The sequence below is a fragment of the Triturus cristatus genome, chromosome 10 (assembly GCF_964204655.1).
Source record: "Triturus cristatus chromosome 10, aTriCri1.1, whole genome shotgun sequence".
Taxonomy (NCBI): domain Eukaryota; kingdom Metazoa; phylum Chordata; class Amphibia; order Caudata; family Salamandridae; genus Triturus; species Triturus cristatus.
In genome coordinates, this window is record NC_140593.1 from 781,761,969 (window position 1) to 781,783,185 (window position 21,217).

General features: G+C 53.2%; 1 protein-coding gene across 2 annotated transcripts in view; it reads right to left on the reverse strand.

Annotated features, from left to right (window-relative positions):
• USP7 (ubiquitin specific peptidase 7) overlaps positions 1-21,217 on the reverse strand; it is a 1,511,465-nt gene that overhangs the window by 414,509 nt on the left and 1,075,739 nt on the right. For both annotated transcript variants that reach the window (XM_085628311.1, XM_085628312.1), the window contains exon 22: positions 7,358-7,511. In XM_085628311.1, the coding sequence (XP_085484437.1) occupies positions 7,358-7,511 (154 nt within the window). The remainder of the gene's footprint in view (positions 1-7,357; positions 7,512-21,217) is intronic.

Below are 21,217 nucleotides of genomic sequence, written 5' to 3' on the forward strand. Positions count from 1 at the left end.
CGAGTTTAACTTACACTCACGGCTATTTTTTCATCACTACGATCACTACTGAAAAAACCAGAGGCAAAACCTCCGGGTGGAGGAAGCACACAGTAACCCAATGATGATGCTGTCACGTTGTTAAGCACAAGCGGATAATCGAACATACCGCTGAAATACCACCTGCATTAAACGTGATTGAGGGTTTAACAGTCCCTGAACTGCTGATGCCAACTTTGGTTCTTTCAGGACCAGTGATCCACTCTCAACCTGATATTTAAGCATTTGAATAAGAAGCTGAGTGGGTCGCAACTCCTTTCTCCCTCTCCTTGATTTATACATAAGAGAACTTCTACATCTCCTGAGAAACCAGTGGACCGCAACCAGGCGTGATGACGGAGGGCCACTGTTGTGGAAATCGCCCTACCCAGTGAGTCCGCGGTGTCCACTCCAAACCTGATGTCGAACTTTGCTGCATCTTTCCCCTCAGCAACAGCTTGGAAAAGCACTGTCCGAACCTCCTCTGGACACTGAGGCAACACCTGCGCAACCATGTCCGACACAGCATGGGAATAGCGTCCCAAGAGGCATCCTGTGTTCACTGACCGCAGTCCTAAGCTGGCAGATGAAAACAGCTTCTTGGATTCCTTATCCGGCGGAGCGGTAGGGAATGCGCTTTGGGAAGTGGAGGCCTGGATGACCAGGCTCTCTGGGGTTGGGTGGGTGGACAGAAAAGCAGGGTCACCTGGGCCGAAAGATGGCGCCTGGCCACATTCTTATCCACAGGGACCCCCGTGGCTGGTCTAGACCAGGTGTCCATCAAGACGTCAGTTAGGGCCTCACTGAACGGCAGCAGGGGCTCCAAAGAGCTTGCCGCCGGCTGAAGCACTTCAGTGAGATTAGTCTTGAGGGTCACTGCAGGTAGGTCAAGGGCCTCACCTGCTCTACGGAGCACCACAGTATGTAGCGCCCTCCTTCATAGCCACAGCAGGAGGAGAAAGAAAACTAGGGTCAGAGGAGAGGTCAAGGCCACCGGCATCCTCTAGCTCTTTCGTCCATTCCTGTTCTGACCCGCACTGCCGTGAGAGAGGGCCCTCAGACCCTTCGCAGTTGTCCCCTTCCTCCACTGCCTGTGGAACAGGCTGGGGAGGTAGGGGAGGGATAGGGGAATACAAGTCCGGCTCTGTGTCCCAATTAGGCCCAAAATTGTCCGGAAAACCGGGCAAAGGCGGTGGCAGAACCAACGGAACCCACTGTGGCTCCGGGATAGGGGCTAGAGCCACTGGCGGAGGTCCCTGCGGCGCCGGAGCCGCTTGAGAGCCCTCAACTGGGACCGCGGGCCCGAAAGCACGCCGGCGGGAGTCCGAGGCCTGAAGAGTCCATGGCTGCAAGAAAATCTTGCACCTGGGCAGGAGTCGCCGACAGACCCAGATAAGGTGGGTAGGCCGCGGGACTCACAGGCCCCAAAGGAGCCGCGGGGGTGGTCCCCCAGGCCCCCTCGTTCGGAGATGGACGGGGGGACATCAGAGAGCGGAAACGCTTCTTCGACTTCTTATGACATCTCTTACCCGATTCAGAGTGTAAAGACTTCGACCCCGAGGAGCGATGATGATGGCTCCGCGATCTGGCCCTCGATCGACCACTGGACCTCGAACGGCACGGGGACCGCTCCCGTAAGGCCTTCGGAGCCATGGCCAGGAAGTCGGAACATGACCGGGAGTCATGGTCGCGCTCCAGACAGTAGAGACAGACGCCATGGGGGTCGGCCACCGACATCGTACGGCGGCAGGCCCCACAGGATTTAAACCCAGGCATCCCTACGTGGCACCAGGAGTCAAAGACCAAAAAAAAAAAAGAAACGGGAAGACAAAAGTCTCGAAAGTATAGTCAAAAAGTACTTTGGGTACGCGATCTAAACGGAGCTGCGCTTGCTGGAGCGGAAAAAGAAAGAAAAGACGTTAGCGCATATGGGTGGCACCTAAGTAGTCTCTGTGACGTCATCTCGGCGCCTACAACGCCAGCGACGGACGAAGAGCCGCACGATGCCACCTTCCGACGTGCAGGGGTACTGCTGACGAAAACTTTCCGGATCCAGTCTAATGCCTGGGGATATTCTACGGTAAGGAATCTATCACTAACGTGTCTCTTTCAGATAAATGAAACATGCCAGGTCCTAAAGGAGATGGTAATGTAGTACACAGAGGTTTCACAGCCACACCATATAATACACCCCATTTCCTCACAGCAATATTATAGCCTCAATTAGGGATTTCAGGGTGGTTGACTCTGTGGCTGCTGGGTCCGACTGCCTCCTGCATCCTACTGGCTGAGCAATCCAAGTGGCATATACAGGCTCTGCAGTGGGATCAGAAGGTCCAGAGAACCCAACCCCCATTGGGAAACTGTCCGACCACATCCACATTTCATTCCAGACTGCAAAAGATTTGCAGAAGTGGCTACTGGAATGTGAATGGGCAAGGGTCAGACAATGCATCTGTCACCATCCAGATCGGACTGTGGTGACAGATGCATTGATTTTGGGTTAGGGAAGTCACCAGGGAGAGGTGAAGATAGAAGTCTTCTGATCTCCAGTGGTGCTCCATTTCAATCTGCTGGAGCGGAGACATCTGTTTGGGACTGGAAGTCTTCCTACTTTCCATCCAGGGGAGGCTGGTTAAGGTGCTCACGGACAACACTGCCACATGGTACTGAAACAAACAGGGAGTGGTGGAGTCACCAACCCTGTGCTTCTAGAAATGACTGGATCGCCAAGGAATTATTCTGGTGGTGAAAATCAGCAAGAACTATAGAGCAGCTGGTCTAGCCCTGCAAAATTTCCACAAGTAGATATGCCTTCGTTTCCATTTTAGGTAGCTTAATATCTGCTGTCCTTCTGTACTACAAGGAACTCTTCTGTGAAGGAGGGAAAGTAACTAGGCCACTGCCAATCTGCAAATCTAAACACGGGGTAGCATGTGGAGTAGGAGGGGAGTAAATTAACAGTCTCATCATCAGGGACATTATGGAGTCCAACAACAATGTCTGAGAAAGGCTTCTAATTATACAGTAGTAATGGCGTTGAGGGAGAGGCAAACATTCTTCCAAAAGCCTGCTTTTTCCTGAACTTGTAGCAGAACAACAGTCTTGCATGGACTGTGGTCAGCTCCAGATCTGAAACAGGCATCTGAGTAGGATCTGGATTAGGCGCCACTGGAGTAGATGCCAAAGCAGGTGGGAACTACAAGATTAGCACATGGTAGAGGCTCAGTCAGTGGGTGTCAAGAGGCCTTGCTGGAGGAAGTTTGACAGGGTGAGCTTGTGGTTTTATAGTCTCTGAAGGTGCTTCAGATATAACTGATGTTGTTCAGAATTGCTGCAGCACAGTGTGCCAAAAGAGCTTGATCTGCTCCAGGGTTAATGTAGGAAACTGGCTCTATATGTACAACACCAAAATTAGGTATAGTGTGTATAGAGTCCTGGTGACCCCAGAGGTAGGCAGAGATTAAAGTTAGATAGAAACTTACTCTATTTTTGTGGAAGAGTGGTCGAGCAGTAAGGCAGTATCGGAGGACAGTGTTAAGCATTTGATGTACACACTCAGTCAGCAAATTAATTCACACACAAGAAGTGAACTCTAGGCCAATTGTGTTTGTATAAAAATATATACTGTTTATTTTTAGAACCAAGCAAGCCTGGCACAGGTAAGCATTAAATACTTTTCAGTAATAAGTTACTGGATATAGAACAGTCTGAAAATGCAATAGAACTTGTACTTTGTTTGATTTACAGGGGATGCAGTAGGTTGCAACACTTCGCAAATACAATACATTGAAATCAATAGGCTTTTGCAGTAAATTACAGGTAAGCTACTTTGTACGTTACTTTTCTAACTCAGTGCTGGATACCTGGATTCAGCACTGGGACATTTCCAGCAGACAGTTAAGTAAATACGTTTTGGTTATTTGTGCAATTTTTAAGGGATATTTTTAGATTTCAAAACTCCACACTTCGAAACTTTTTGAAAGAAAATTGTAAATGTTATCCTATGGAGGAAAAACAGGTTATCGGTTTGTAGGTAAGTAATCGACTGTGGGAGTTAAGGTTCTGGGGTTAGACTCAGGGGTCCCCCAGGGTCAGTGATGCACTTTTGTTTCACCCTAAGCGGCACTAGGGCAGCCGGGTGCAGAGTGTTGAGGCCCAATGTTATCCTATGGAGGATAGGGGGGCCTCCGGTTGGTGGCTGCTGGCAAGTAGGCCACTGGGCTGTGGTAGCAAAGCTCCTAGGGTTTAGGTCAGGGAAAATAGGGAACCAGATTAGCACCAAGGTTCACCCTCAGCGGCACTAGGGCGGCCGGGTGCAGGGTGCTGTTTTGAGGTCGAGTGCCCTATTTTCAATGGAGAACATCTGGTTTGCAAAAGCACTGCAGGCAGGAAGACGAAGGACTTCTGGGTGCGACCACCACTTCGAGAGGCAAGTTAAGGGTTGGTTAGGCACCGTCGGTTTGGGCACACAAGGCCGTGGGGCGTCAGGTGAAGGGGTGCCTTTTGTGGTCGGATCTTCTTACCAGCTCCTGATGGCGGTTAGGGGGCCTTCTGGATTTAGACTGCAGGCGTAGGCTGGAGGTAGGTCAGGGGTCGCCAGATTTCGGGTCAGGATCGCTGGGGTGACCTCCTCGTGGTGTTTTTCCACTCTAGCTCGGACCGGGTTCGGCGGGTGCAGAGTGGGATGGATTTGCGGTCTCTAGCTGCTGCCAGAGGTTGCAGTTGAACAAATCTGGTTTTCACGGAGATGCAGTCTTTGGAAGTGAAGGCAGGCAGGTCCTCAGGGGTTTTTGAGGTTGGTGGTTGCAGGACACACCGGGATTTTGCTGGAGCAGGTTCGAGGGGAGACAGGCCGCTAGGGCTGGGGCCAAGTCATTGGGTGTCGTCCGCTTGTTAGCTGGCTGCACGGCTGTTCGGTCCTTTTCTTCTTGTTGTCAGGCTGAATCTGAGGAAGCAAGGTCAGGGTGCCCCCTAACTACTAGATTTAGGGGCGTTACAGGTAGGTAAGGGTAGGCACCAATGGGTCCGTTCCCTGGGGTGGGTACACCCTCTATCGTGCCACCCTTCAGTGGGTGGGGGGCAAGAACCTGTCCCTGGTTGGCTGGGCCCCCCCCTCTTCAAGATGGCGTGGACAGAGTTGTGCTTCACGTCTCCTCCCCCACCTTGTTGGGGGGGGGGGGGGGGGGGGGGGGTGGAGTTGGCAGAGGTGGGCACATCTCTTTCCCTCACTTGTTTTCTCGCCGGTTCTCCCGCCCAAAGGGGGGGGGGGGGGGGGAGAGAACCAGTGGAGACCAGTTGCTGAAAGCAGCAAATGGTCTGGGGAGGCTCACAAATGCACACTTGTCTTTGAAGCTTCCCCTTCGTGAACCCTGCCCATTCTGGGGGAGATGGCTTGGCACCTCATCCCAGGATGTGCATTGTTTTAGGCCCCCGAGAGCAGCAGGCTCTCGACCCTGGGTCCCAGAAACATGTCTGTTCATGGCAGACTAAGCAGCCACTCAATCAGGTCACTAGAAGTTGGTAGAGTTTCAGGTGGCATCTCTAAGATGCCCTCTGTTGTGCATTTTACATTAAATCCCACACTGGCATCAGTGTGGGTTTAATGTGCTGAGAAGTTTGATACCAAACTTCCCAGTTTTCAGTGTAGCCATTATGGTGTTGTGGAGTTTGTAATGACAAACTCCCAGCACCATATATTGTTCATGGCAGCACTGCACTCACAGTGCCCAGGAATGGACTTTGGCACTGTAGGGGTACAGGGCTCATACTCGTGTACCCTCACCACTGGCATAGGGCACCCAGCTAGAGGGTAGCCAGGGCAGTGGTTTGTGGCCATGGCACACAGGGATGTGTGCAAAAACCAAAGGAAATGATGGACGGAGTGTTGAACATTTCAAGCACTCACCCCCAGTCAACTGATCTGGGTTTAATCCATCACCGTTCTTTAGCCCACTCTGCCACCCCAGTTCAGACATAGCCATATACAAATTAGTCTTCCCATGAGGCACAGGGTCACAGTCCAGCCCGAACTGCCAAGCCATGTCTTTCCTGGACCGGAAACAAGCTTCCTAGGACCGGTTTCTGGCATTTCAGCCGTCTTCTGCCATATATTGTTCTTGGCAGCACTGCACTCACAGTGCCCAGGAATGGACTTGGGCACTGTAGGGGTACAGGGTTCATACTCCTGTACCCACACCACTGGCATAGGGCACCCAGCTAGAGGGTAGCCAGGGCAGTGGTTTGTGGCCATGGCACACAGGGATGTGTGCCATATCTACTCTTCACTTTGTTCTGCACCAAGACACACAGCCTGCAAACGGTGTGTGTGTGTGTGTCAGGGTACAGGACCTCTAAGGGTGGCACAATAAGTGCTGCAGCCCTTGGAGGCCTTAGCTGGTCACAGTGCCCTGGGTACCTATGGTACAATTTACCTAGGGCGTACATGTGGCCAGAGATGCCAATTGGGTTTAGGCTTCAATGCAGTTTTTAGTGAAGTAACATAGGCCCTGGGTACCTGATTAGCAGGTGCCCAGGGCACACTCAGTCACAGAACATCAGCATTTCATCAAAAAGTGGGGGCATACCATGCAAGAAAGAGGGCACTTTCTCACAGTTAACCACAGCCCGGCAAAATTGGGGCTTGCAGAGATTTGCCTCTACGCAGGCTTAGATTCAACTTAATTGGGGAGAGTTGGGCCCCTCAAATGCAGACTGCCTGACATCTCCCTAGAGTAAGAGTGCTGGGACAAAGAAGAAAGCAGGTTTAACTATTTGCATTGAAGGTGAATTCTCTTGTGTAGCCCGGACGTAAACTTTTTTTTTTTATAAAAAAGGAACTGATCTCTTAGCTAAGTCTTCGACTTACCTGAGGGTAATGAATTGGAGAGGGACTGGGACCTAAACTGGAGTCACCTGGAGTGGTAGTGAGAGCACAACTTTGAGCAAGTCTATTTGTAACATCACCTGCCCAGTTTCTCATGCTCTGCTAAGTACAATTTTGCCTCTCTTATCCTGACAGCCTTTAGGTATGTAAGGGTGCATTTGTCGAAGGATTTCGAGACATATAGACAGCCTAAGCACCACAGGCAGAGGTTGTAAGAATCTCTAACCGTTTAAAGCCTGTGGACTTCAAAGGGAGGGGGGCCTTTCCCTAGAACACTGTCTGCAAAAGCAATTTTGGAGCAACTGCTAGAACAAGCTCTGATGCAGTTCAGCACCAGGGGTAATTCAAAAGGGCAGCAATCTGCAGTTAGAAGTATCCATCAAAATTAAGTTTTTTAGGTGAAAAACATTTAATGGCGAACTAACACTTAAAGAGCAAAATAAAAAATAATACCTGAAAGTAATTCATTCTGTTAGACAATGTGACGACAAATCCAGGATCGTTGGGAATGGTTTTATCACAGAATATAACATCAACACGATGGTAAAGATCTCTGAAGTATTCTTTTGCTGTTGGCAGTTCACTATTGTCATTTTCTGGGTCATCTCTAGAAACAAAGTAGAAAAATGTTATTTAAAAAAAAAGGGAATTTTAATTAACAAGGTTATTACCTTTGGTAATGCTGTTTCTGGTACAGACTATTTAACTTCAGATTCCTCATCTTTTCAATAGTTCCTTAAAAGTCAGGCTGGACCCAGAAAATCCTTGGCAGTACCATTGCATGCCGGTTGCTCATAGTTAACATCGCTCCGTGCGCCAGTTCTGAAATGCGCGGGCATATATGCACCACCCATGTGTACTGACATTAGTTGCTTTCATATTTCAGCGCCTGCAGACTATCATATTGGTCATGACCAGTGGGCAAGTTCCTAATTTTTTTATTTAAGGAGACCAGTCACAGAAAGAGGACGAGAGAGACTCTGAGGTAATAGTGTCTCATGAACGAATATAGTGACACCAAGTAGCAGCCTGACCATGGTATAGAGCCAGCACGCTGCGTGCCAATGAAAGCGGTTGCAGACTTGGCCCTGGTAGTATGAGCTTGCAAGATCTAAAAGACTGCTTTATTTTGACCAGTGGTTGGCAGATCTTGATGCAGAGCATGACCCAGCACAAGATGGTCCTTTTCTACACAGCTTTGCCTTCTTTGCTCCAGTGAATTGGATAAAAGAACTGATTGTGCACCCCCTGTCAATTCGTACATTCGAAGCGGAACCCTTTCCGGACCAAACCTGTTAAGTTTATTCTCTTTCTTAGAGGAGATAAGTGGAGCAAAGAACATACAAAGGGTAATGTTCTGACAGAAATGAAATGGAGTCTTTACCTTTGGAACCAGCAAGTTCTGGTAGAATATGGATTAAGGTGGTTTAACAGAATGGCCCTGCAGCTCGCAGACCTGTCACTCAGATTATAACAACAAGAAAACTGTCTTGAGAGAAGGCACTTAAGAAAAATTGTGGAGGGGGGTCAAAAGGCACGCATATGAGGAATGAGTGTATCAGGTTTAAATTCCATTGGGGCATAATAAACAGAAGGGGTAAATATGTTGTAAACCTTTGAGGAAACATATCAGATTTAAATAAAATGTCTGGTACGCAAATATAACAGACTAAAAATTTTAAAAGGGATCCTGTAACAGTGCCCAAAGTAAAGCCTTGCTTGGCAGGGTGAAGAGAATTTCAGACAGTTTGGCACAGAGTAGGTCAATCTGTTTAGCAGGGCACCAGGCCACACATTTATCTCAAAGGAAGGCATATACAGATTAGGTTGAGGGAAACCTGTCTGCCAAGCTAACATTCACAACTTCAGGAAGAAGGTCGAAAGCAAGCTGCTCAATCTCCAAGCATGGAGGTGTAGGTTGCAAAGGTTCAGGTGCGTACCATGCCTGCTGATGTGACACGAGATCTTCCAGGAGAGGCAGTCACTATGATGACTTGGGCCCAGTGAGAATGATCTTCATAACTCTGGATAGGAGAGGTATAGTTGGTAAGACGTAATTGAGTTCCAAGTTCTACGCGGACCACATCTCAGAGTGGGAAACGCCTTGGAAACTCCAACATGCGATAGTGCAGACGTACAAGTTACTTACTTGTGTAACGATATATCTGTAAGAGACATTAGTAAGTGATAGATTCCTTATCTTAGAAGATCCCCAGGCGTCAGACTGGATCCGGAAAGTTATCGTCAGCAGTACCCCTGCGTGTAGGTAGGTGTCGTCGTGCAGCTCCGCGTACGTCGCTGGCGTCGTAGCCACCGAGATGACGTCAGATCTACTTAGACACGCCCACGCACGCGGATGTCAGTTCTTTCTTGTTCCGCGCCAACAAGCGTAGATCCGAGAGAGAACGGTACCCTTAGTTAATATTTTAACTTGGTTTCTGAGAACTTGTTGCTCTTGTCTTGTCAAGTATTCGACTCCTGGTGCAGTAGGGATACCCGGATTTAAGTCCTGTAGGACCTGCCGTTGGAACATGTCGGTAGCAGACCCGTACGGCGCGAGTCTATTCTGCTTGGGACACGCCCATGATCCCGAGGCAAAGCCCTGATTGTCGGGCCATGGCGCCGAAAGCTTTGTGTGAGCGTTCCCGAAAGTTATTGGAGGTCCGGCAATCGGTTCCACGGCGATCGAGGTCCCGCTCACGTGGGAGGTCGAGGGCACAGTCGTGGAGCCATCATCATCGCTCTGACTCGAAGACAGGTAAGTCAGGCACCATAAAAAGTCGAAGAAGCGATGTCTCTCTTAGTCTAACCCTCACCGGACGTGGGACGCAGTGGACTGGGCGGGCGGTCACTCCCTGGCAACTCAAATGGAGCCTCTGTTGCCTGCGGTCTACCCGCCCGTTCCAGGCCAACACACGACTCCGGCCGAAATACAGGCTTTCCTGTCGACCATGAGCCGTTTGTTTGGCCCATTGGGTCTCTCCGGTGCGCCTTCGAGCCCCGCGGGGTAGTTCTGTTCCTATGCCGCCTTTGGCCCCGGCTACGCCGGCACGATACCCTGCAGCGCCGCTGGCACCTGCGCCAGCTCCAGCGTCGGAGGTGGCGCCGGACCTGTATTGGTCTATTACCCCCTGATTCACATTCCAGGTGGGGAGTTTATCCCATTTCCCAGGGTACCTCGTCCTTACCGGCCTCTTCAACAGCCGGAGGACGAAGGGGAGTACTGGGAGGGGTCTCAGGACCCTCTCGCACCTCAGTGAGAGGATGAGACTGAGTGGGAGGGTGATATGGAAGGTCCAGGCGATCTGGATTTCTCTCCACACCCTGGTACACTGTCCCCTTCTTCCATGGCTATGGAGGAGGTTGGGACTTTTTCAGTGGTGTTGCGTAGGGCGAGCTCCCTTCTGTGCCCATCAGGACCAATCTCCTGATCGAGGTACTGCAGCCAGCGTCCTCAACGGATCCACAGAGCCACTGCTGCCCTTCAACAACGCACTTACTGACATGCTGTTGAGCACCTGGAACAAACCTAACACAGGGGTCCCTGTAGATAAGGGTGTGTCACGCCAACATCGCCCGGCGTCTGGCAACCCAAGCTTTCTCACACAACAGGCTTCTTACTCGCCGAGCACATTCCCTTCTCCTCCTCCGGACAAAAACTAAAACTGGAGCAGTTTGGGAAAAGGATTTTCACTTCTGCCAGTTGCGGGCAGTGAATACTGCATGTCTGTTGGGCCGCTATTTACATTCTGTGTGGGATACCTTGGCACAGGTGCTGCCTGAGTGCCCTGTGGAAGCTCTGACTGTGCTCTCCCAGGCCATTACCAAAGGGAGAGCTGCTGCTAATTCACCATCAGTTGTGGACTTGACTCGGCAGATTGCCTCGGCAGGGCACTTTCCACAACGGTGGCACTGCGCCGTTACGCTTGGCTCAGAACTACTGGCTTCTACGGGGATGTCCAGAGCACTTTGTTGGACATGCCCTTTGATGGCACACGCCTCTTTGATGACAAGGCAGATAGCACCCCAGAACGCTTTAAGGACATTTGGGCTACGGCCCAGTCCTTAGGTCTCACCACCACACGCACCCCCTTGGGGTCTGCTTTTCACTCCTTTTGAGGTCAGGGTCGAGTCGCTCAAGCGAGTTCCTTTCAGAACCGCCGGCCAGCACTGTCGCAGTGTCAGCGCAGCCGCGGTCGTGGGGTCCGCCGTGGTAAGTCCCGAGGCCAGCAGGTGGGTCAATCCACCACCGCCCCTGCCACCACCACCTGAAAACCTTCCTAGTCCGGTGTTTCAGGCCCACCAGATGCCAGTGGGGGGTAGGATTCGTAATCACCTACCCCACTGGAGCACCATTACTTAGGACAGGTGGGCTCTGCAGATAGTCCGAAGGGGCTACTCCCTCACCTCCAAGTCTACCCCTCCAGCCAGCAATGCCACCTCAGTACCACCGCATGTCAGGGGATCACTTGGCACTTCTCCAGCAGGCAGTTGCAGCCTTCTTGGCCAATGGGGCCATCGAGCGCATTCTAAGGCCAGAACTAGGTTGTGGGTGTTACTACCACTACATCTTGGTTCCAAAGGAAAAAGGCCTGCAGCCTATCTTAGATCTGCAGTACGTCAATCGCTTCCTACGGAAAGAGAAGTTCAAGATGCTCACGTGTGCTCAGGTCGTGTTTGCCCTAGACCCGCAAGACTGGCTGGCAGCATTGGACTTGCAGGATGCTTATTTTCATAACCCCATCCTGCCAGCCCACCGGAGTTACCTACGGTTCACGGTGGGCCACAAGCACTTTCAGCTCACCGTGCTCCCTTTCGGCCTTACCAGCGCCCCTCGGGTGTTCATGAAAGTGATGGTGGTGGTCGCAGCTCATCTGCGCAGATCAGGGGTTTCAGTCTTCCTTAATCTTGACGACTGGCTGTTGAAGGCGGGCTTGCCCCAGGCAGTCGTCTACCAACACCAGACTACGGCCGACCTCCTCATTTGCTGGGGTTTTTCCATCAACGTGACAAAGTCGCACCTGGTACCCTCTCAGAAGCTCCTCTTCATCAGAGCGGTTCTGGATACGGCGCAGTTTGAGGTTTACCCTCCCGAACAGCGAGTCCAGGACATTCGGGCTATGATCCCGATCTTTTGGCCCTGGTCCTGGGTTTCGGTCAGGAAGACCCTGAGGCTGCTTGGCCTCATGGCTTCCTGCATCCTGCTAATCTATCATGCCAGATGGCATATGCGGGCTCTGCAGTGGGAGCTGAAGTTCCAGTGGACGCAGCATCGGGGAAACCTGTCCGACTACGTCCAGATCTCGGAGGATACTGCACAGGACTTGCAGTGGCGGCTCACGGACCAGCGCTGGGTCAGCGGCAGATCCCTCTACCTTCCCCAACTGGAGCACACAGTAGTGATGGACTCGTCCCTCCTGGGATGAGGCGGCCACATGGGAGAGGCAGAGATCAGAGGCCTCTGGTCTCCGGCGGAATCCAAGCAACTTATCAAACTTTTGGAGTTCAGGGCGATCCTACTTGCACTGAAAGCATTCCTTCCCTCTGTTAAGGGGAGAGTAGAGCAGGTGTTCACAGACAACACCACCGCCATGTGGTACTGCAACAAGCAGACCAGTGGACCCTATGTCAGGAGGCTCTACGTCTCAGGACATGGCTGGAACGTCGAGGCATTTCCTGGGTGGTTCAACACCTGGCAGGTACCCTGAATGCCAGGGCGGATGAACTCCGCCGCAGGTGTATGTTGGATCACGAATGGCGTCTTCACTCTGAGGAGGTGCAAGGTCTCTTTCAGCAGTGGGGAGAACCTTGGTTAGATCTATTTGCCACCGAAGAGAACGTGCAATGTCAGCAGTTCTGCGCGTTGGAGTTATCAAGGCGGCAGTCGCTTGGAGATGCTTTTCGTCGCAAGTGGAGTTGCGGTCTATTGTACGCCTTTCCACCTATACCACTTCTGCCCAGAGTGATGAAGAAGATCAGACGTGACCGGGCCCAAGTCATTCTTGTGGCACCAGACTGGGTTCGAACAGTTTGGTATCCCAAGCTACTCAGTAGGAGCGTGGATTCCCCGATCCGACTGCCTCTTCGGGAGGATCTCCTGGTGCAGCAACAGGGGATGGTCCTCCACCAGAACCTGTCCAGCCTCCACCTCCTTGCGTGGAGATTGAGTGGCGACAGCTGGTTCCATTTGACTTGCCTCCTGAAGTCTGTAATGTGATTCTGGCAGCCAGGCGTCCCTCCACTAAAACGGTATACGCCTGTTGATGGAAAAAATGTGTGGCATGGTGCACAGCAAAAGCTGTAGATCCTCTTTCTGAGGTCCTATTGTTCCTTCTCTCTTTGGCCCAGCAGGGTTCTGCACTGGGCACTATAAAGGGCTACCTTTCTACTCTTTCAGCCTTTCTTAAGCTGCCTGATCAGCCCTCTTTTTTCAAGTCCCCAGTTGTCAATAGATTTCTCAAAGGCATTACTCACCTTTTCCCTCCTAATCCTTTTGTGATGCCTCAATGGGACTTGAACCTGGTTCTCACATACTTGATATGCGCTCCCTTTGAGCCTCTTCATAACTGTCCTTTGCTGATATTAACTTTGGAAACTGTCTTCCTGGTGGCCATCACCTCCACTCGGCGGGTGAGTGAACTCCATGCTCGTTCCTGTAAACTTCCTTTCCTGGCGATTCATCCAGACAAGGTTGTGCTTCGACCGCGTCCCTCCATTCTACCAAAAGTGGTCTCTGCCTTTCATCTCGGGCAAACTGTCACTCTGCCCACTTTCTTTCCGCCTCCGCACCCTTCAAGAGGAGGGGATCCACTGTCTGGACCCAAAACGTGCACTTTCGTTCTATCTCAACCGCACACAACAGTTCTGGGTGGATGACAAGCTCTTTTTTTGGCTATATGGCCCCAAGAAAGGCCAGGCTGTGCGCAAGCAGACTATCTCCCGATGGGTTGTCCTGTGCATTAAAGCATGTTACTCTCTGGCTAAAAAGGTACCTTCGGTAGGACTGCTCCCCATTCTACCAGGGCTACTGCGGCTACTACAGCATTAGGATGCGGTGTCCCCCTGCAAGACATCTGTCAAGCAGCCACTTGGGCCTTGCAGCTTACTTTCACTAAGCACTATTGCCTTGACAGTCAAGTCCCGAGAGACTGCTTCTTTGGCCGTGCAGTTCTCCGTGACTTTCTGGTATAATCTCACTTCGCAGACCCACCACCGGGGTTGGTATTGCTTGGGTATGTATTGTAAGGTAAGGAATCTATCACTAACGTCTCTCTTAAAGGTGCACAAGTTACTTACTTGTGTAACGATATATCTGTAAGAGACATTAGTGATAGATTCCTTACTCCCCACCCATCCTCCCCGATCTGCGAGCTGTTCTCTAGGGTTCAGGTCATCCCATTTAGGGCACTAGTTCTATTGCGCCAGTAGTCGGTCTCTGGCATGGCTCTGCGCTCCTGGCGCGAAACGTGTACAGAACGGACGTCAGCGCGCGTGGGCACATCTAAGTAGCTCCGACGACGTCATCTCGGTGGGTACGACGCCAGCGACGCCGCATGACGAAGCCTACCAACGCGCAGGGATACTGCTGACTAAAACATTCCGGATCCAGTCTGACGCCTGGGGATATTTTAAGGAAAGGAATCTATCACTAACTAATGTCTCTTACAGATATATCGTTACACAAGTAACTTGTGCATTACACACACACATATATCTATACATACATATACATACATACAAATGAACAAGTTACTTACCTTCGGTAACGATGTATCTGTAAGAAACATTAGTTAGTTAGATTCCTCACCTTAGAATATCCCCAGGCGTCAGACTGGATCCGGAAGATTTTTCGTCAGCAATACCCCTTGCGCGTCGCTAGGCGTCGTCTGCGGCTCCGCGTCCGTCGTCTGCGTCGTGCGCCGGAATGACGTCGGAATACTTAGACGCCGCCCTCGCGCACTGACGTCAGTTATTGTACATAGCCTTCCGCGCCAGGAACGCAGAGCCATGCAAGATACCGACACTGGTGCCAAAAAATTCTAGGGCCCTGAAAGGGATAGCCTTAACCCTAGATGTCAGTTCGCAGAACGGGGAGGATGGGTGGGTCGGTGAGGAATCTAACTAACTAATGTTTCTTACAGATACATCGTTACCGAAGGTAAGTAACTTGTTCATCTGAAAGAAACACGTTAGTTAGATTCCTCACCTTAGAATAGATACCCAAGCAATACCATCCCCGGTGGTGGGTCTGCGAACCAAGATCACACCAGAAAGTCCTGGAGGACAGAACGGCCAAAGAAGCCATCCCTCCGGACTTGGCTGTCAAGGCAATAATGCCTGGCAAACGTGTGTAGCGAAGCCCACGTTGCCGCCTGACAGATGTCCTGCAAAGGGACACCCCGTCCCAAAGCAGTAGTAGCCGCTGTGGCCCGAGTAGAATGGGCGCGCAGCCCAACAGGAGGGTCCTTTTTTGCCAAGGAATAACAAATTTTGATGCACAAAACGACCCACCGAGAGATGGTCCGTTTGTGCACAGCTTTCCCCTTCTTAGCACCCACGTATCCAACGAAAAGTTGGTCATCCACCCGGAACTGTTTTGTGCGGTCCAGATAAAAGGAGATCGCACGTTTTGGGTCCAGATGGTGGAGCCTCTCTTCCTCTTTGGAAGGATGCGGAGGCGGAAAGAAGGTGGGCAAGGTGACAGACTGCCCAAGATGAAAGGGGGTCACCACTTTTGGAAGAATGGAGGGACGAAGCCGAAGGACAACCTTGTCCGGATGAAAAGAGAGAAAAGGAGGCTTTGATGATAAAGCCTGGAGCTCACTCACCCGTCTAGCCGAGGTGATGGCTACCAGAAAAGCAGTCTTAAGCGTCAGCAGACGAAGAGGACAATTATGAAGAGGCTCAAAGGGAGCGCACATTAGAAATGTGAGAACAAGATTCAAGTCCCACTGAGGCATTACAAAAGGGACAGGAGGGAACGTGTGAGTAATGCCTTTTAGAAAGCGTGTAACTACAGCCCTGCTAGGCCAAAGAAAGAAGAAAGAGGAGAACCTCAGAAAGAGGGGCGGAAAGGGGATCCACAGCCTTTGCTGTGCACCACGCCACAAATTGGTTCCACCGGCAGGCGTATACAGTCTTTGTGGAGGGACGCCTGGCTGCCAGAATGATATCACAGACTTCAGGAGGCAAGTCAAATGGCATCAACTGCCGCCGCTCAATCTCCACGCATGGAGGTGGAGGCTGGACAGGTTCGGATGGAGGACCGTCCCCTGCTGCTGCGACAGAAGATCCTCCCGAAGGGGCAGACGTATCGGAGGATCGGTCAACATACTGAGTAGCTCGGGATACCAGTACCTTCGTGCGCAATCCGGAGCCACCAAGACGACTTGGGCCCGGTCGTGCCTGATCTTCTTCAGCACTCTGGGCAGAAGTGGTATAGGCGGAAAGGCGTACAACAGACCGCAACTCAACTCGTGACGAAAAGCGTCACCGAGCGAGTGCCGCCTTGGAAATTCCAACGCGCAGAACTGCTGACATTGCGGGTTCTCTTCGGTGGCGAATAGATCTAACCAAGGCTCTCCCCACTGCTGAAAGAGACCTTGCGCCACTTCGGAGTAGAGACGCCATTCGTGATCCATCATGCACCGGCGGCTAAGTTCGTCTGCTCTGGCGTTCAGAGAGCCCGCCAGATGTGTAACCACCAGGGTGACCCCCTGGTGTTCCAGCCACGTCCAGAGGCGCAGGGCCTCCTGACAAAGGGTCCACGACCCCACCCCGCCCTGTTTGTTGCAATACCACATGGCGGTGGTGTTGTCCGTGAACACCTGCACGACACTTCCCCGGACAGAGGGAAGGAAGGCTTTCAGTGCAAGTCGGATGGCTCTCAACTCCAACAAGTTGATGTGGAGACGAGACTCCGCCGGAGACCAGAGGCCTCTGATCTCCGCCTCTCCCATATGGCCACCCCATCCCAGGAGGGACGCATCCGTCACTACGACATGCTCCGGTTGGGGAAGGGAGAGGCTTCTGCCCATGACCCAATCGCGGTCCGTGAGCCACCACTGCAACTGCTGTGCAGTGCCCTCCGAGATCAAGACATGGTCGGACAGGTTGCCGTGATGCTGGGCCCACTGAAACTTCAGGTCCCACTGCAGAGCCCGCATGCGCCGCCTGGCGTGATGCACTAGTAGGATGCAGGCGGCCATCAGCCCAAGAAGCCGCAACACTAGCCTGACCGAAACCCAGGATAGAGGCCGAAAGATGGGAATCAGGGCCTGTATATCCCGGACCCGCTGTTCCGGTGGATAGACCCGGAACTGCGCCGAATCGAGAACCGCTCCGATGAAGAGGAGCTTCTGAGAGGGACTCAGGTGTGACTTCGGCACGTTGATGGAAAACCCCAGCAAATGCAGGAGATCCGACGTAGTCTGGAGGTGGGAGACGACTGCCTGGGGCGAGCCCGCCTTCAACAACCAGTCGTCGAGATAGGGGAAGACTGGAACCCCTGATCTGCGCAGATGAGCTGCGACCACCGCCATCACTTTCGTGAACACCCGAGGGGCACTGGTGAGGCCGAAGGGGAGCACGGTAAACTGAAAGTGCTCTTGGCCCACCGTGAACCGCAGGTAACGCCGGTGGGCCGGCAGGACGGGGATGTGGAAATATGCGTCCTGCAAGTCCAACGCTACCATCCAGACTCCGGGTCTAGGGCAGCTAGAACCTGAGCCAAAGTCAACATCTTGAATCTTTCCTTCCGGAGGAAGGCATTGACGTTCCGGAGGTCCAAGATAGGGCGTAGGCCCCCTTTGCCCTTCTTGGGAACCAGAAAGTAGTGGGAATAACAACCACGACCTACTTCTGGGCTCGGAACGCGCTCGACGGCCCCCTTGGCCAAGAGGGCCGAAACTTCCTCGTGGAGAAGATTCAAATGAACCCCCGAGATACGGTGGTGCTGCGGTGGCATGGCTGGAGGGGTCGTCTCGAAGGGGAGGGAATAGCCCCTTCGGACGATTTGCAGCACCCACCTGTCCGATGTGATGGACCGCCAGTGGAGCAGGTGATGGCGAACTCTGCCGCCCACTGGCGTGGAATGGGCCTGAAAGCTCGGACTAGGAAGGTTTTGAGGCGGATGCTGCCGGGGTGGATGTGGACTGACCTGGTCGTCCTCCAGAACCGCCTCGGCGGAAACCACGTCCGCGACCGCGCGCAGGTTGGTTCTGCGGCTGGTGGCTAGACGTACGTGAGGAGGCACCCCTTCCTTGGCCACGAAAGGGGCAAAAGGCAGAAGTTTGCGACCGCGGGGCCGAGAGGCCCAAGGACTTGGCCGTAGCCCGGGAGTCCTTAAAGCGATTCAGCGCACTGTCCGCTTTCTCGCCAAAAAGGCGAGTGCCATCAAAGGGCATGTCCATGAGAGAGCTCTGGACATCACCCGAAAATGACATGGACCACAGCCAGGCGTGACGTCGAAGCGCCACTGGGGTAGAAATGGCCCTACCCAGTGAGTCCGTGGTGTCAAGCCCACATCTTATAGCATGTCGCGCGGCATCCCTCCCATCGGCCAGAGCCTGGGTAAGTCGTGTCCGGACCTCCTCCGGACACAGGTGCAGCGCGTCCTCCACCGCATCCCACAGAGAGTGGGAATAACGGTCCAAGAGACAAGCGGTGTTCAAAGACCGCAGGCCCAAACTAAGGGAAGAGAACAGCTTCTTGCCAAACTGCTCTAGTCTCTTGGAATCCCGGTCCGGCGGGGCGGGCGGGAAAGAGGATTGGGAGGTGGAGGCCTGGATAACCAGGCTCTCAGGGGTAGGGTGTTGGGACAGAAAACTGGGGTCGCCCGGAGCAGGGCGGTGGCGCCTGGCGACGTTCCTGTCCACAGGAGGAACTGTGGAGGGCTTGGACCAGGTGCCCTGTAGAACGTCAGTGAGGGCCTCATTGAACTGCAGCAGAGGCTCAGTGGAGCTTGCTGCAGACTGAAGCACCTCAGTGAGGACGTTCGTCCTCACAGCCACGGCAGGTAGCTCGAGCCCAAGGGCTGCGGCCGCCTTGCGTAGCACCACGGAGAAAGCAGCACCCTCCTCCGAAGCCACAGTCGGAGGAGAGATGAATCCAGTGTCTGGCGAGGTATCCAGACCACTGGCCTCCCCCAGTTCATCTGCCCAGTCCTGGGACAGTTGGGCCTGAGCGGCCATAGGATCCTTGGATCCCTCCCAGTAGTCCCCATCATCCAACTCCTGGTGTAGAGGAGAAAGTAACGGAGCCGGGAGGTAGACAAAATGTGTCTCTAGCGGCGTCGATCTCGGCGTCCATCGACGCCGGACCGGCGCCGGGCCCTGAGCGGGACTGAACTGGGGCACGACGTCAAGCGGAGTAGACGTCGGCGTCGGGGGTGGTACCGGTGTCGACGCCGGCGGAGGAGGCGTGACGAGGTCAACCGGCGTCGACGGGGACTCGAGAACGGGTCCCTCGGGCGCTTGCAGCGTCGAGGCCGGAGCCGTCAACGGCGCCGGGGCCGGAGCCACCGGCAGGCAAGGCAGCCCAGTCGAGTCCGCGGGGCCCGAAGGCGCACCAGCGGGCGCCGACTGCGGAGCCAGGTTCCTCATGGCCGAGAGGAAGGCACTGACTTCCGCCGGCGTCGCGTTAGTCCCAGGGACCGGAGGGTATGGGGACGTGCGTGGCACCTGCGGCTCCGCCGGAGCCGCGGGGGTGGAACCACCCTGACCCTCGGCCGAGTCGCGCGACGGCGAGGGGAGTCCGAAGAGCGATGTCGCCTCTTGGACTTCTTGGAATGCTGCGACTTACCCGAAGACTTGGATCCCGACGACCGATGGTGACGTCGGCTGCGGCTCCGCGACCGATCCTTGGACCTCCTCCTGGACCGGGATCGAGAGGCGCGCGGAGCCGTGTGGCGAATCTCGAGAAGCTTACGGGACCGCTCCCGTCTAGCCTTCGAGGTCAGGGCCTTACAGTCCGAGCACGACTCCGCGTCGTGGTCGAGGCCCAAGCAGTACAGGCACCGGCGGTGATGGTCCGTAACCGACATCAGGCGGTTACAGTCAGCACAGGCTTTAAAACCAGGCATCCTACCGGCACCGGAGTCGATTGACAGGATCAAAAAGGATCAAAAAGTTAATCAAAAATTGACTAAAGGGGTAGCTCTCCCGGATCTGCGCTTACTAGCGCGGAAAAAAGAAGAACCTACGTCAGCGCGCGAGGGCGGCGTCTAAGTACTCCGACGACGTCATTCCGGCGCACGACGCCGACGACGGACGCGGAGCCACAGACGACGCCTAGCGACACGCAAGGGGTTTTGCTGACGAAAAATCTTCCGGATCCAGTCTGACGCCTGGGGATATTCTAAGGTGAAGAATCTAACTAACGTGTTTCTTTCAGATTTATGTTTTGGATGGATGCGTCTAGCGGGTTAATGTCATTGTTATTGCAATAAATTACGAACCTTTTCCATTTGGCTGCATAGCAGGCTCTGGTAGTGGGTCTTCTAGCTTCCTTAATGATGTCCATACAGTCAGGTGGCAGATTCAGGTAGCCAAACTCTAGGACTTCAGGAGCCAGATTGCCAGGTTCAGCTGTTGCGGATCTGGGTGCTGAATCTCTCCGTGGTTCTGCGTCAAATGCGCGGGTTTGATCCGCAGCCTTTGATGCGGCACCACGGAAAGTTCGAGAAAGGTGGTGTACCATGGTTGGCGTGCCCACGTTGGAGCAACCAGGACGAGTGTCAGTGAGTGTTGTCTGAGTTTGCGCGCCACCAGCGGTATCAATGGTGCTGGGGGAAAAGCGTACACAAATCTGCCGGACCAGTTAATCCATATCGCATTGCCCTGCGACTGCGGATGTGGGAACCTGGCGGCAAAGCTTTGGCATTTTGCGTTTTCGCTTGTGGCGAATAGGTCTATGTCTGGATGACCCCACTGCTGGAAGTACGGTTGGAGTACTGATGGGTGTAACTCCCACTCGTGCATCTGGTGGCTGTGTCTGCTGAGCAGATCCGCCATCTGGTTGTCCTTGCCTGGGAGGTGTTCCGCGATGAGGAACATGTTCCTCTGAATGGCCCACTTCCACATGCTCTGAGCCAGATGAGACAACTGTGGAGAGTGTGTTCCTCCCTGCTTTTGTATGTAGTACATGGCGGTCATGTTGTCCGTCCGGAGCAACACGACTTTGTTGCACAAGTGTACTTTGAATGCTTTCATTGCTAGGAAGATCGCCATCAGTTCCAGAAGTTTGATGTGCATCTTCTTTTGTTGTATTGTCCATAGTCCCTGCACTGTGTAATTGAGTACATGAGCTCCCCAT